This window comes from Anthonomus grandis, chromosome 4 (assembly GCF_022605725.1).
Source record: "Anthonomus grandis grandis chromosome 4, icAntGran1.3, whole genome shotgun sequence".
Taxonomy (NCBI): Eukaryota; Metazoa; Arthropoda; class Insecta; order Coleoptera; family Curculionidae; genus Anthonomus; species Anthonomus grandis.
This window is the reverse complement of record NC_065549.1, coordinates 42,058,650-42,073,116: the sequence shown is the minus strand read 5'-3', so window position 1 is coordinate 42,073,116 and position 14,467 is coordinate 42,058,650. Positions and strand designations below refer to the sequence as shown.

General features: G+C 33.6%; 1 protein-coding gene across 1 annotated transcript; it reads left to right on the top strand.

The window, feature by feature from the left end:
• Positions 1-608: 608 nt before the first annotated feature.
• Positions 609-14,256, top strand: LOC126735415 (cytoplasmic tRNA 2-thiolation protein 1). Its single transcript, XM_050439392.1, has 5 exons — positions 609-763; positions 817-1,167; positions 3,306-3,494; positions 5,825-6,029; positions 13,834-14,256. Exons 1-5 carry the CDS (start codon positions 719-721, stop codon positions 14,100-14,102), a joined length of 1,059 nt encoding a protein of 352 aa, XP_050295349.1. The 5' UTR covers positions 609-718; the 3' UTR covers positions 14,103-14,256.
• Positions 14,257-14,467: the final 211 nt, after the last annotated feature.

The window sequence follows — 14,467 nt, the reverse complement described above, 5'->3', positions numbered from 1 at the left end:
TCCTGATTGGGGAATACTATACATTTACTTTTACATTTACTTTACATTTACTTTACGGGAATACTATACTATACATTTTGACTTTTTTGACTGTTTAGCAAACTACCAATTTATCTGTTTTCCTACTGTTGTAATAAAAGAGTTTTTCAAATAGATGGTCAATAGATTGTCTATTCCACTTTCCATGGGATCATTAGCAGTATTTTGCCTTAGTGATTTATGATATATATATTTGGACTTTTTTAGGTATATCAAGTATTTTGCGATAGTTTTTGTATCTGTTTAATATTACAATGCTGTCATACATTCCTTGCACATTCTTAATTAACCTCTTTTCCTAATTGAAACTAGCAGTTTCGCAGTAATCCATGGTATTATCCTTCGCTTCTTGCATGTAATTGACTTAATTCTTAAAAACTTTTAGAATTAGGAAATTCGGAACTCAATAAATCATGCAAATTAAAAAAAATGCGGATTGTCATTCTAACAAACGATTAATGTTAATTTCTAACCTGTATAATTTCTCTTGGAATTTAATGTAAATCAGGCATTACGATTGTCTTGTCAATTTAATTTTGTCGCGTCATATGAGAGTCATACGTGTCACGTGTTAGGACAGTCTGACTTTTTAGGTTATGTTTAATTTAAAAAATGAAAATATAAATAGATTGTTTTTATCTGTACACTTTTTATAATTACCTATTGTTTCATTTTTAAAATGCCTCCTTGTTCTACAAAGTGTGGAAAAAACGCTATATTAAAGGTAGGTCAGCAGGACGTACATTTTTAAGATTTAATGACAATATGCATTTTTAGAGGCCCAAAACTGGAGACACTTTGTGCAAGGAATGCTTTTTTGAAGCATTTGAGAATGAGATTCATTTTACCATCCAAAGAACGAAACTCTTTCGTCCCGGGTCAACAGTAGCGATAGCTGCCTCAGGAGGAAAAGACTCAACTGTGCTCGCATATGTAATGAAATTGTTAAATGAGAAATTCAACTATGATCTTAACCTTGTATTGCTTTCTATCGATGAAGGAATTACAGGCTATAGGGATGATAGTTTAAATACAGTTAAACAAAATAGAGATGATTATGGAATGCCTTTGAAAATTTTATCATATAAAGATCTGTATGGATGGACAATGGATGAAATTGTGGCTGAAGTAAGTACTTAAAATGGCAGAAGCAAAATTATTATTTAAATTACTTTTGTGTGTACCTAGGTGTTTTATTTATTTATTTATGGAATCCATTTACAAAAGTGTTACATAGCATACCCATACAAACATATAATATATTCAGATACAAAACTATCTATAAATCAATGAAAGGTGTAGATGAGTTAATTAAAGCCCCTATGAAATAATATTCTTTAACTGCCCCTTAAAAGATGTAATCCTAGAGTCAAAAAAGTTTATCTGTCCTGACAGACCATTAGCACTTCGAGCCATTCATGTAATTGGCTCATTATTGCCATAATTGGTATTGGGACTGAAAATATTTCTGATTGTCTATTCAATCTGGAAGCCACCCTAAGTTTAAAAAGAGACAATAACTCGGGACAATCTATAGTAGCATTTAAAACCTTATGCATAAAACATAAGTCGAGTAATGTTCTTCGTGACTCTAATGTGGGTAAGTTCAGGTTATCCCTGACCCACTGATAGTAATACTCCTGTCTCCTGTAACCACATCTAAAAGCAGCCACCCTTAAAAATTTATTTTGAGTTTTTTCAATCTGCTCAATATAGCAGTTATATGACGGGGACCACACAATTGAGCCATACTCCAAGCTGGGCCTAACAAGAGAACAATAAAGTAATCTAAAAGTAAACAAAGACAAATCAGTTGTAGAGCGTTGGATAAAACCCAGCATTTTCATTGCCCTACCAGTCACCTGATTGATGTGATTTTCAAAGGCAACCTGGAGTCAATAAATATTCCTAAGTCAGAAACCTCTGTTTTGACACCAATTGCTACATTATTTATTTTATAAAGAAAAGCAATAGGATTTCTTTGCTTAGAAAAAGTAATCTTATGGCACTTATTGATATTAAGGGACATTCTATTCAAGTGGCACCAATCAAAGAACAAATTGAGGTCTTTTTGCAGGAGCACAGCATCAGAAAGAGATGTGATAAGCCTAAATAGCTTCACATCATCAGCAAACATTAGCACATGACAATTGTCAAGTTTCCAAACTAAATAAATAAAAAAGAGGCAAAACAAAACAGGACCTGAGTGAGAGCCCTGTGGCACCCCAGATGGTACCAAAATTTCAGAGGAACATGTACCTCCAAGATTAACAATCTGGATTCTACCTCTGATGAATCCCGAGATCCACTGAAGAAGAGGCTCCACAATACCTAAAGCCCTAAGCTTCTGCAAGAGTATCCCATGGTTAACCCTATCAAAAGCCTTCGAAAAATCTGTATATATTGAGTCAACGTGAAGTCCCTTCTCCAAGCAGAGGTAGAGGTAGTTGACATACAGCACCAAATTAGCATCAGTAGATCTGCCTTTTATAAATCCAAATTGCTCAGGATTAAATAAAGATTTAAAACTCCAGGCAATCCTATGACTGACCAGGCAGTCAAGTAGCTTTGGCAACTCAGATTGGTTACATACAGCCCGATAATTGGAAATTTCATTTCTACTACCAGATTTAAAAATGGGTTTTAGAAAACTTCTCTTCCAGAGAGTGGGATAAGAACCAGTACCTAGCGATTTGTTAAAAATGAACAGTATTGGTTTCGTAAGAACACAAACACATTTCTCTAGGAAGAATGCGAGAATCCCATCTGGTCCAGCGCAGAGCTTATTCTTAGAGGAAGTAATAACCTCATAAACATCCTGCATTGACAGAGTTAAAGTGCTCAGACAAATTGATTTATCAAAATCAAAAGATGGTATGTCATTGACTTGCTCATCCGAATAGACGGATGAAAAGTATTCTGCAAACATATCTGCAGTATCCGAGATATTCATACAAACCTGTTATTGTATGTCATTCTGGAGGGAAGACTAAAACCAGTTCTTTTATTTTGAATATATGACCAGAAGTACCTTGGATTGCCAGTGAGATTCATTTCCACCTTATTAATGTATTGTTGATAGCACAACTCTCTTAAGTACTCACATTGTTGTCTCAACAATACAAATTCATCATAATCCTGGTGTTGACCACTAATTTTTTTCTAGTTTTAGTATCTGTGTGTATATAAAACCATAAATAGATCAATTTATAATTAAAACAAGGATAAGGAATGAAGTAGATTGATCTAGACCATATTTTTTTAAGATAGGAAGAAAAAATAACTGCACATTCTGTGGAGTGTTTAGAAGACAAGCATTGGACAGGGGTGCCAATTTATTGAAAGTGGATTGTTTAGCCACAGGACATAATGCAGATGATATAGCTGAAACTGTTTTAATGAATATCTTGAGAGGTGATTTAGCAAGGTTGAGTAGGTGTACTGCTATTATGACGGTAAGTTTCTAAATTTGATACTACAGTAACTTTTCTATAAAATTACTTTATGAGTAATAAGTAAAACTTTTTTATCTACACTGTTTGAAATTTTTTATAGATTTAGCAAATAAAACATGCTATTAGCCTAAGGTCATCTTTCAACACAGAAGTACTTTTTATGACAGTACAGGATGTTAATAAAAAATAGTTTTCTTTTGAAATATTATCAATTTTAATAAAATTTGATGTCTAAGAAATAAAGTTGCTGCTAATGTTCAATTTAGCATTTTAAATATTGTTTTTTGTTCATATTTTTTAAAATTTTCAAGCCAAGATGAGTTCTTTTAGTACCTGTAAGCAATAATCCATTTTAAGATACAATTTAAATGAGCTAAGGGGCAAAAATAATGTCTTGGTTATTCCAAGTACCTTAGATTCCCATGTCCTCAATTCCTTCTACTGTGATATTGCTAGTAACCTTGCAGCCAATCGCTCACAAGAAATAGATCCCAGGAGCTATCTCAGCAATGTGGTAGTAGCCGAATCATTCTTTTTTGCCCCCACAAGTGTAGAAGAGCTTAAACAGTTAATGGTTAATATTAAGAATAAGAGTTCATCAGGTTGGGATGGGTTTTCTCTTAGAATATTTTCTGCTTTACCACTTGTTGCTTTGCAAGTCTTGGCCGAGTCAATTAACTTTTCATTTATGTCTGGAGTTTTTCAGAGTGTTAAAAAGAGCAATGATTCTTCCTCTTTACAAGGGTGGCGATCGCGATTGTCCTTCTAACTTTAGACCTATAGCGTTATTGCCTACTTTAGCCAAGAGAGTGGAACGGCTCGTTAAGGTGAGGATGGTTTTAAATAGGTTTGGCCTATTGAGTCTTCAGCAGTTTGGCTTTCGTGAGTCTGTTAGCATCTTTAGCTTTCTAGAGCACCTGTACAACCGACTGAATGTTGGTGAAGTTGCAGCAGCGGTATTCTGTGACTTGTCCAAGGCATTTGACTGTGTGAGTCACAGAGTGCTGCTGATGAAACTGGAGCTTTATGGTTTCAGAGAAACTGCCCTTGAGTGGTTTCGTTCCTACTTATCAAATCGTGTCCAGGCTGTCAAATTTAATGTTGGTATCTCTAAGGAACTTAATATAAATGTGGGTATTCCGCAAGGATCAGTACTTGGCCCTTTACTTTTTCTTATTTATGTGAACGATCTGCCACAACTTCAGGTAACTGGCAAATTTACATTGTTTGCCGATGATACCACCATCCTCTGGCACGACTCTGATGTTTCTCAAATGGAGGCCAATATACGTGCAGATTTGTTAAAAATAAAAGACTGGTGTGATGCAAATTTTTTGACATTTAATGTTTCCAAAACAAATATCCTTAATTTTAAATGTAATACAAATAATACATGTTTAAATAACGAAGCCATCACCATGCCACCGTTCAGTAAGTTTTTGGGTCTTTCCATAGACAAGTATTTTAAATTTGAAGACCATATTGTGAATGTATGTAGAAAAGTCTCATCAGGCTGCTACGCCCTAAGGGTTATAGCCACCAGTCTTAATTTCTCCATCACCAGATCTGCATACTTCGCGATTATCGAGTCGCACCTTCGATATGGCATTTGCTTTTGGGGTTCATGTTCAAATTCACTTTTTAGTTCAGTGTTTGTACTCCAGAAAAGGGCCATTACATTAGATATCTATGTGGGGTCAAGCCTCGTGACTCATGTCGCCTGCTTTTTGTAAGTCCATTCCTCATTTTGAACTTGTCCGTAATTAACTCTATCATATATGGAGGTAGAAAGCTGTTTAATAAACTTCCACTAGAAATAAGACGACTTAAGACTGAAAAAAGCCTACGTACAAGGACGAAAATATTTCTTGCTAGTAAAGTGTACTATAGTTTAGGTGAATTTTTCAATGATTAGCATTTAAGTATTTTTCAAAGTTTTATATAATTTCATTTTATTTTAAATTAGTTTCTCGTTTTTATTCCTTTGTACAGTCTATTGGCTTTGTCTACAACTTCTATGTTTATATTGACAATAAAGCATTTTTGAGTTTGAGTTTGAGAATAATTTTTTAGTTTGTTTTTCCAATATTTTTTACATATTATACAGCCAGTTATAATAACAAAGTCCCTTAAAATAAAATAATTTTCAATGGTCTAATTTGCACATCTATCCTATTCAACAAGGGACTTAGGTATACATATATGTAATTTTATTTACTTTTCCTAATTTGAAATTAATTTTAAATGAAATCATTATTACAAATATATAAATTATTGTTAACATTTCCACATGAATGCCTCCATCTATTTATTTAAATTATTTATTTTAGGACAGTGGTGATGGTATCCCAAGAGTGAAACCATTAAAATACACGTTTGAAAAAGAAATAGTTATGTATGCCTATTTTCGAAAATTAGTTTATTTTTCGACAGAGTGTGTTTTTGCTCCAAATGCTTATAGAGGCCACGCCAGAATGCTTTTAAAAGATTTGGAAAAAATTGATCCCAGTACAATTATGAATATTATTCAGTCAGGTAAGTAGGATATATTAATCACATACAGATTAATTCACAGGTTAGTGTAAGGCTTAATAAATGCAATTATTGATCAAATATGACAAAAGTTCTTATCAACACAAATATTTTCCTACCCCCCAATACCTCATTAATTTTATTACAATTATTTTGATAAAAAAGCTTTATTACAAAATTTCAAATAAAATCGTATTAATATTACTCAATTATAGGTAAGGTAAATAGAAATATCTTATTTTATAAAGTTTTTGACATCACAAAAAAAAAATAAGAAAAATCATATATTTTCTTATTAGATTTCAGAGACCTTCTTTTTTTTTCAAGAATATGGTCTTTATGTTGAGTCCACAATAATAGTTGACTGTCAATATAAAACCTTAAGTTTACTCTCAAATATTATTGGCACATTATTGGTATTAAAATATCTATGAGTTATGCACATGTATGATGACTTTGGAATGTTTGTCTTTAATTTGTGAGATCTGAAAATATATCTTGTAAAAATCAGTATAAATTGAATCACCCTGTGGCCTCCATGGCCTCCAAAAGGATCAACTTATACAGAGCCAAATTCTAATTATTCTCAGTTTTTGTACTGATTTGATGTTATTTTGTAGCTTCAGTTGTTTAGTTAGTTTATGTGTTCTACTTATGTTTAGTTTATTATTTTTGGTAATTCTGCAGCTTAGCGGCTTTTGTAAAAACTAACGAAAAATTGTCGGGTTTTTTGCAAAATGGTAGATTTGGATATATATTTTTCACTAAGAGTGGCGGGAAGCCAAATTTTATCAAGACGAGGGTGTTGTTGAGACCCTCACTATTGGACGTTATTATTGATTGGAATACCCGTATATTCGATTAGTTTTGAAAACAAGCAGGTTTCAACTGTAAATGCTTAACATTTACGAGAAGTTGGGATGAGATGGGTTGGGATAAATTACACTCCCAACTCAACTCAATCTAACCCAACCCAATCCAATACAACCGAGCCCAACACGCTAACAAAAATTAATCGAATGCGAGCTTATTCTAATGATTAATCACGTCCCATAGTGACTTAGTGCGTGATAACCCCTTCGTCGTGATAAAATTTGGCTTTCCTCCAGTCTAAGTGAAAAACATATCCAAATCTACCCATTTTGCTAAAAATTCGATCATTTTTCGTTCGTTTTCTAGAACTAAAGAATTGTCTATAGTGTCTAGTTTTTAATAATTCTTCATTTTGTTTGAGGGCCAAATTTGAGCGTCAATTTAGGTAATTTTTTTGTAAATCCTGATAGTTTTAATGTTCTAGAATTTGTATATTTACTTGCCTTGACTATCAGTATTCTCTTGAAATTATTGGTCATTTTCGGAAAAAACAATGAAGAAAATTCTAAATATTTCTAAATTGTCGAGTCAAAATATAGTTTATTTGCTAAGTTTACAAATTTGTGCTAAAGGCTTCCTAATCCTAGAATTTATAATACAAGTATTTATTTGGGTATACAGGATACAGGACAAAAACAGAATACAGAATCGATTTTGATTGTACATAGAAGCATATTTTATATAATCAAAGAAAAAACCAAAAAAGAAGAAAAGAAAAGGCGAGAACCAACATAACACAAGAATAATAAAAAAAATTAATAAATAAAATAAATCTGATCAACAGGTATATAATTAATTTTAAATATTAAAATGAGTCGTTAAAATACTCTTCAATGCTGTAGTAAGCTTTTGGTAAGATTAATTTATTTAGTTCTCTCCTAAACTTTTTAAGGTCTGTAACAGTCCTAATCGAAAAAGGAACATAATTAAATATTTTACGACTAATAAATATAAGAGAGTTTCTTGTAAGTGAGGAGGTGGGGATTGGAAGAGATAAGTTGCCCACTTGACGAGTATTATGACTGGTGCAGGATGGTGGACTTATGTATGAGTGTTGCAGTTTCCAATATAAAGAGTTAGAAAACTATTAAAATTCTTTCAGCTACAAAAAGAGGTTTACAAGAGGCTCTCAGACCAACACCACACAGATACCTTAATGCTTTTTTCTGAATAGGAAAAATTATGTTAAGAGTCCCTTGGAGCACAATCCCCAAAATGGCAACCCATAACGGATATAAGAGTCTATTAAGGCGAAATAAACTGAACGAGCAAACAACCCCTCCAACTCATGCCTGGCAACCCTGACTGCAAAACAACCAGAAGAAAGTTTTGCAGCGAGGCCCAAAACGTGGTTGTCAAACCTTAAACTCAATGAAGAGGCCGAGAAATCGACAATAATCCCTACCATGTAGTGGGCTCTGCTCATCAAACAAAAAACCCTCTACATTACACTTAAAGCCCAGAACAAAAGTCTTATCAACATTGAATACAAGCTGATTGCAGATGCACCACTCTTTAATTTTGTGAAGGTTTTCTACTATGCGAGATCTGACTACTTTTTGATCTTTGTTATGCCACAGAATTGTAGTATCATCGGCAAACTGAACCACTAGTCCATGCAGTGATAGAGAGCTTAAGTCATTAACGTATAATAAAAATAGAATAGGACCCAACACTGACCCTTGAGGTACACCACATTTAAGATGTGCTATCCCTGACCAAAATCCAGATGCAACCACCCTCTGGGTGCGGCCAGACAGGTATGACTGCAACTATTCCAAACCACTCCCCTAAATCCGTAAAAATCAAGCTTTGACAGCAGTATTCCATGATCCACACAAACGAAGGCCTTGGACATATCACAGAACACCGCTCCTGCAGCCTCCTTGGAGTTCATAGATAGATACACACTCTCCAAGAATCTGAAAATGGCATCCTGCGTGCCCTTAGATGACTGAAATCCATACTGATCAGGGGACAGCACATTGTACTTGGTCAAAAAAGAGACAACTCTCTTTTTTGCAAGCTGCTCAAGAACCTTTGAGAGGGTAGACAAAATTGATATGGGACGGAAGTTAGAGGGTCGGTCCAAGCTACCACCCTTATGAAGAGGGATAATTATAGCTTCCTTTAAACAGGATGGGAACTCGCCCTGAAGAAATGACTGATTGATTGCCCAAACCAAAGCACCTAAAGCGCTCGCAGGCAGAAGTGACAGCAGACGTGAAGAGATACCATCGGAACCCGAAGACCTATGATTCTTCAAGCACTGAATTATTTAAAGGACCTCACAGGGTGGAAAAAGAATGATTGGTTGATAGCATTCCGATTAAGATACTGCAATGGATCGCCGTCACTGGGAACTGCTTCCAGTAACTTCTCAGCAGTATTAGAAAAATAGTCATTGAAATCATCGGGCCCCAAGTCCGATTCAACCAACCGCCGACGAGAAGACTGCCTACATTCGTTAATAGAAAGAAAGAAAATGTGCTATATTACGTAAGACAACAAAATCTTGTGTACAAGCATCCTAAAAACTAAAAAAATCCAAATTTACTTTAAATTTCAAATTTCAAACAAACATAACATCTAAAACACTTTACCATAACATTTACACACATTACCAAAATTAATCATAACAAAACAGATTGAGAAAAAAAAAGCATCTTTTTGATAAATTTCATTAAAAAATAAGTAAAGCTGTCAATAAAACAGAATTTAGAAGAAGTAAATTAAAATATTTGACAGTATTCCATGATCTACACAATCAAATGCCTTGGATAAATCGCAAAACACTGCCGCCGCGGACTCTCCAGAATTTAAGGACACATAGACACTCTCCAAAAAGCCGAAAACAGCGTCATGAGTCCCTTTTCCCGTTTGAAATCCAAACTGATTTGCAGATAAAATGCAATTATGTTGCAAAAAAGATAAAATTCTGATTTTTGCAAGTTTTTCAACTATCTTGGAGAGGGTAGACAATATAGAAATTGGACGGAAATTACAAGGCTCACTCACATCTCCACCCTTATAAAGAGGGATAACCACTGCTTCCTTCAAACATGCTGGAAAGATGCCATTATGAAAGGAATTGTTTATGGCAGAAGCTAAGGCATTCAATGCTGAGTCAGGCAAAAGGAGTAGTAATTTTGATGATATTCCATCAGCTCCAGCTGATTTATGGTTTTTTAAGCTTTTAATTGCATCTCTAACATCAGTAAGGCTAACAGGATAAAAGAAAAAAGAATTTTGAACTGACACTTGTTGAATATAATGCAAAGGATCAATATTAGTATTCACATCCTTGAGCAATAAATGAGGAATATTACAGTAATAATCATTTAAACTATTTGGTCTTACTTCTGGTTCTGAAACTTTCTTGTGAGAATGCCTGAAGTCATTTATAATTGACCAACATTCTCTCTGCCTATTTGAGGACATATTCAAGCGGTCACTATAATATTTAACCTTAGCTGCTTTTATCGTCTTTCTATATAGACTACGATATTTCTGATGATAAAGAATAATGTTTGCATTAGTTGTAAACTTGCACAGCTTAGCCAAAAAACGGAGGTTTTTAGCTGAAGTTCTGAGGCCTGCTGTGACCCATGGTTTTCTATTTTTCATTTTAAGCCTCTTTTTAGGAAAACACTGATTGATCTTGTCACATAGCACATGAAATAACAAAGTAAACGAGTCAGGAGCCATTTCAACGGCATTCCAATTAACCAAAGCTGCAGTAGAAGAAAAAGCATTAAAATTTGCTCTGCTGAAAATTCTTCCTATATAATGAGATGAAGGAAATACAGTGTTGCATGGAATCCTAGCAAGAATGGCTTCATGGTCAGAAATACCAGATGAGAGTACTCTACATGACACATCATTTAAATTTGTACACAAATAATCAATAGTAGTTGCAGATGAGGATGTTATATGTGTGGGTGAAAGAACATGCATCTTCAAGTCATAAGATTCCAATATACTTAAAAGGGATGTATGATATGATGGCAAGCTTACATCAGTGAAGTTAATATTAAAGTCACCAGCCAATATAACTATGGAGTGTAGAGACAATTGGGATAATAGAGAATCAAGTTTGTCCAGGAACATACCAATATCTCCTGTGGGTGGTCTATAAACACAAAGAACATATAAATTAAATCGCTTACAAAAACAAAGGGAGAATTCAAAAACCTTCTCCAACAGAAAGCTATCATACTTATTAATTTTACAGAAAAAAGCTTCAATTGTTTGTTTAACTAAAATAGCTGTTCCTCCATGTATGGAGTGTTGCCGACAAAAAATTGATATAGGAATATAATCAGATATTAAGAAACATTCGTTAGGCTTTAACCAGTGCTCAGTTAATAATACAATATCAGGAAAATCACATGAATCAAGTAGAAGATGAAGCTCGTCCATTTTATTTCTTAGAGACTGTATATTTAAAATAAAACTACTGAAACTTTTCACATGCTTATTTTCAATGTTATTAATAGAATGTGAGTGAGCTTCATCTTCTGTGTATTTATCTATAAAAAAGAATCCCTATCACAGTCAGTATCTAGAAGTCCAGATTGATTACTTGGTTTTATTGTGGACACATTTTTTGATGAATAATTAACCAACTTTCCTTCTGTTTGTTATCGGACGAATCTAAGCGCTCATTGTAATACAGTTCCTTTCTGACTTTTATCAGATGCCTATAAATTTTCCCATAATCCTGAAAATAAGATCGGATGAATTGATTGTCAATAGATTTGCGAAGTCTTGCTAAGCATCGCAAATTTTGGGCAGATGTTTTTAGTCCCGCGGTGATCCATGGTTTTCGTCTCTTGGATTTAAGTCTAACCAAGGGAAAGCAGATATTTATTTTATCACGTAATGTATAATAAAGGGAAGAAAATGGTTGTGGAGCAGCCCGAATTGCATTTCAGTTAACAGAAGAAATGAATTGAGAAAATAAATTCAAATTGTTCCCACTAAACACTCTCCCAATGCGGCGGCCAGATTTGTTTTTAAAGTCACCAGGAAATTGGACATACACCCCCTCGTGATCCGATATACCCACTAAGTGCACTGAACAGGTAACATCATCCAAATTACTGCAGAAATAATCAATAGTGGTCGATGAAGAGAACGAAATACGAGTGGGTGCATTAACATGCATGGTGACTGCAAATGATTTGAAGATTCCATCAAGAGAAATTCTTTGCGGCTCTGAATAATTAATATTAAAATCTCCAGCCAAGATAACACGCGAGTGAATAGGGAGCTGGGACAGAAGACAATCTAACCTGTCAAGAAACACACTGATATCCCCAGAGGGCGGGCGGTATATACAAATAACGTACATATTAAACAATTTACAAAAACACTACGAACACTCAAAAATCCGTTCAACTGAGGCATCACCAAACTTATCAACAGTACAGAAAAAGTTTTGACATTTTATTCAGTTTTAATTGTTTAGTCAGTTTGTACTAGTCAACGTGAATCAGGTTAGAGTTTTTGACGTTGCCAATAAAAGTGTGTTCCTAAATTTTGTTACAATATAATAAATGGCTACGCGTATTTCGCTCTAACTAGAGCATCATCAGGCCCAAAATCAAAAATTTTAGTCTAAACACAATGAAATTTAAATAGAAATCACTTGCAAGATTGACAAAATCAAAATATTAAAAAGATGAAGACACATTTTAATATTTAGCATTTTACAACGTCTGACAATAATTGATCCGAAGAATCCGAAAAAAAACAATTAAAATAATCGACAGGTAATAATCCCCTTGTATCTTTAAAATTGCAAACCAAACTACTGATTGTCAGCCCAAAAAGAAGACTAGCCCAAGATTGTAATAGTTTATATTTTTAATATAATTACTTTTCTCATAAAAAAATTAAGCAATAGTCTTCTGTTTGCTGACGACCTAAAGATATTTCGCATTGTAACTAATTGAGATGACTGTTTGCTTCTCCAAAATTATATTAATTTACAACTGGTGCAAGATTAATAGGCTTCCCCTCAATATTGAAAACTGTAAAAAGATATAAATTAGCTTCGACTATACATTAAATGGTACAATTCCTTCTAACTGTGATTATGTTCGTGATTTGGGTGTTACTATTGACAAGAAGCTTAACTTTTGCAATCATGCCGATAATATCATAGTCATCTTTAAAATCTCTTGGTTTTAAGAGGTACATCATACTTCACTAATATATATAGAAGAATCATCTTATTTAATTCCCTAATAAAACCGTGATTACTTTATGAGGCTCCACTCTGGTATCCAAACTATACCGTTCACATTGTTACACTTGAATTTATTCAACGTAAATTTCTAAAGCATATCGCTTTTGAAACTGATGGAGTTTATCCGAGACAAGGATACGATCAGCATTTGTTACTCAGCAGATTCAATATGCTTTCCCTTTTTCTTTTCGAATTGTGTAATGGTCGTATTAACTGCCCGGAATTGCTAGCAGCTCTACACTTTGTTGTGCCTTACATTAATACTAGAAGACAAAACATTTTTTACTTACAAACATATAGCACAAATTTAGCAAAGAAAGAGTCTTTATACAGAGCATGCTCTTGGTTTAACTTGGTCCATTTGAGTCTGGATGTCGATCTCTTCAATATGTTTTCTCGTCATTTAAAAAAATTATTGTCAAGTAATATCGAAAACCTATTTAATTAATATGCCTCTTATATATATTTTTTTCTTCAACAGATTTTATGATTACCTATTATTATTATTATTTTATCATATGATTATTATTATTTTTCATGTTTCATATTCATATATTCATATGAATTGTTATTACTTATATTTTGATATATCGTCTTAGTGATTAGGATTAGATTCCTGTTAGACAATAAATATATTTGAATTAATCATAATTTTTAGTATTTTTTGCTTTATTTTAGGTGAAGACCTAAAACTGCATGAATCCGCTAAAGTTCCAACCTTAACTAGATGTACAAGATGCAACTATGTGTCTTCGCAAGATGTATGCAAAGCCTGCATTCTCTTGGAAGGCTTGAATAAAGGTCTGCCCCGCTTAGGTATAGGAAAAAGCAGTAAAGTGAAGCGAATGTTAGAAGAAAAGAAAAAACTTACGGAAAATTGTGGGTCAGGAGACATGTGTTCTCGAAACGAGGGAAATAGTTGTATATGTTTAAGTAATCCAGCATAAGATTTCCAATAATATTTATTATAAAGATGTGATCACAATAAAATGTAATGTCTGTACCTGTATGGAAACCCAATTACATACAGGGTGTTGCACCAAGAGGGGGGTCATAGGAAACCCCATGTAATTATTTCAGAGAAAAAATTTATTAGAATAATTTAAAGATTACTAAAATCGTCAACCAACAAGATAACTTTAATTATTTTTGGTTTGTCCGTTTAGGACTAACAGCCAAAAATCTTTACGAAAATTTGCCTTTTTTTTATTGCCTTGTATTTACAGGTATGCAAGCCAAAATTTATTATCTTGACTGGTGATGAACATCATATAATTTGTCATAATAAGTTCACTGCATTAAAATTCTACAT

Excerpts from the sequence above, each read along its gene's own strand:
- LOC126735415 (XM_050439392.1), top strand. The coding sequence starts at position 719 with ATGCCTCCTTGTTCTACAAAGTGTGGAAAAAACGCTATATTAAAG. Across the intron at positions 1,168-3,305 it reads TGGATGAAATTGTGGCTGAA|ATAGGAAGAAAAAATAACTG; the intron begins GTAAGTACTTAA and ends TATTTTTTTAAG. Across the intron at positions 6,030-13,833 it reads TATGAATATTATTCAGTCAG|GTGAAGACCTAAAACTGCAT; the intron begins GTAAGTAGGATA and ends GCTTTATTTTAG.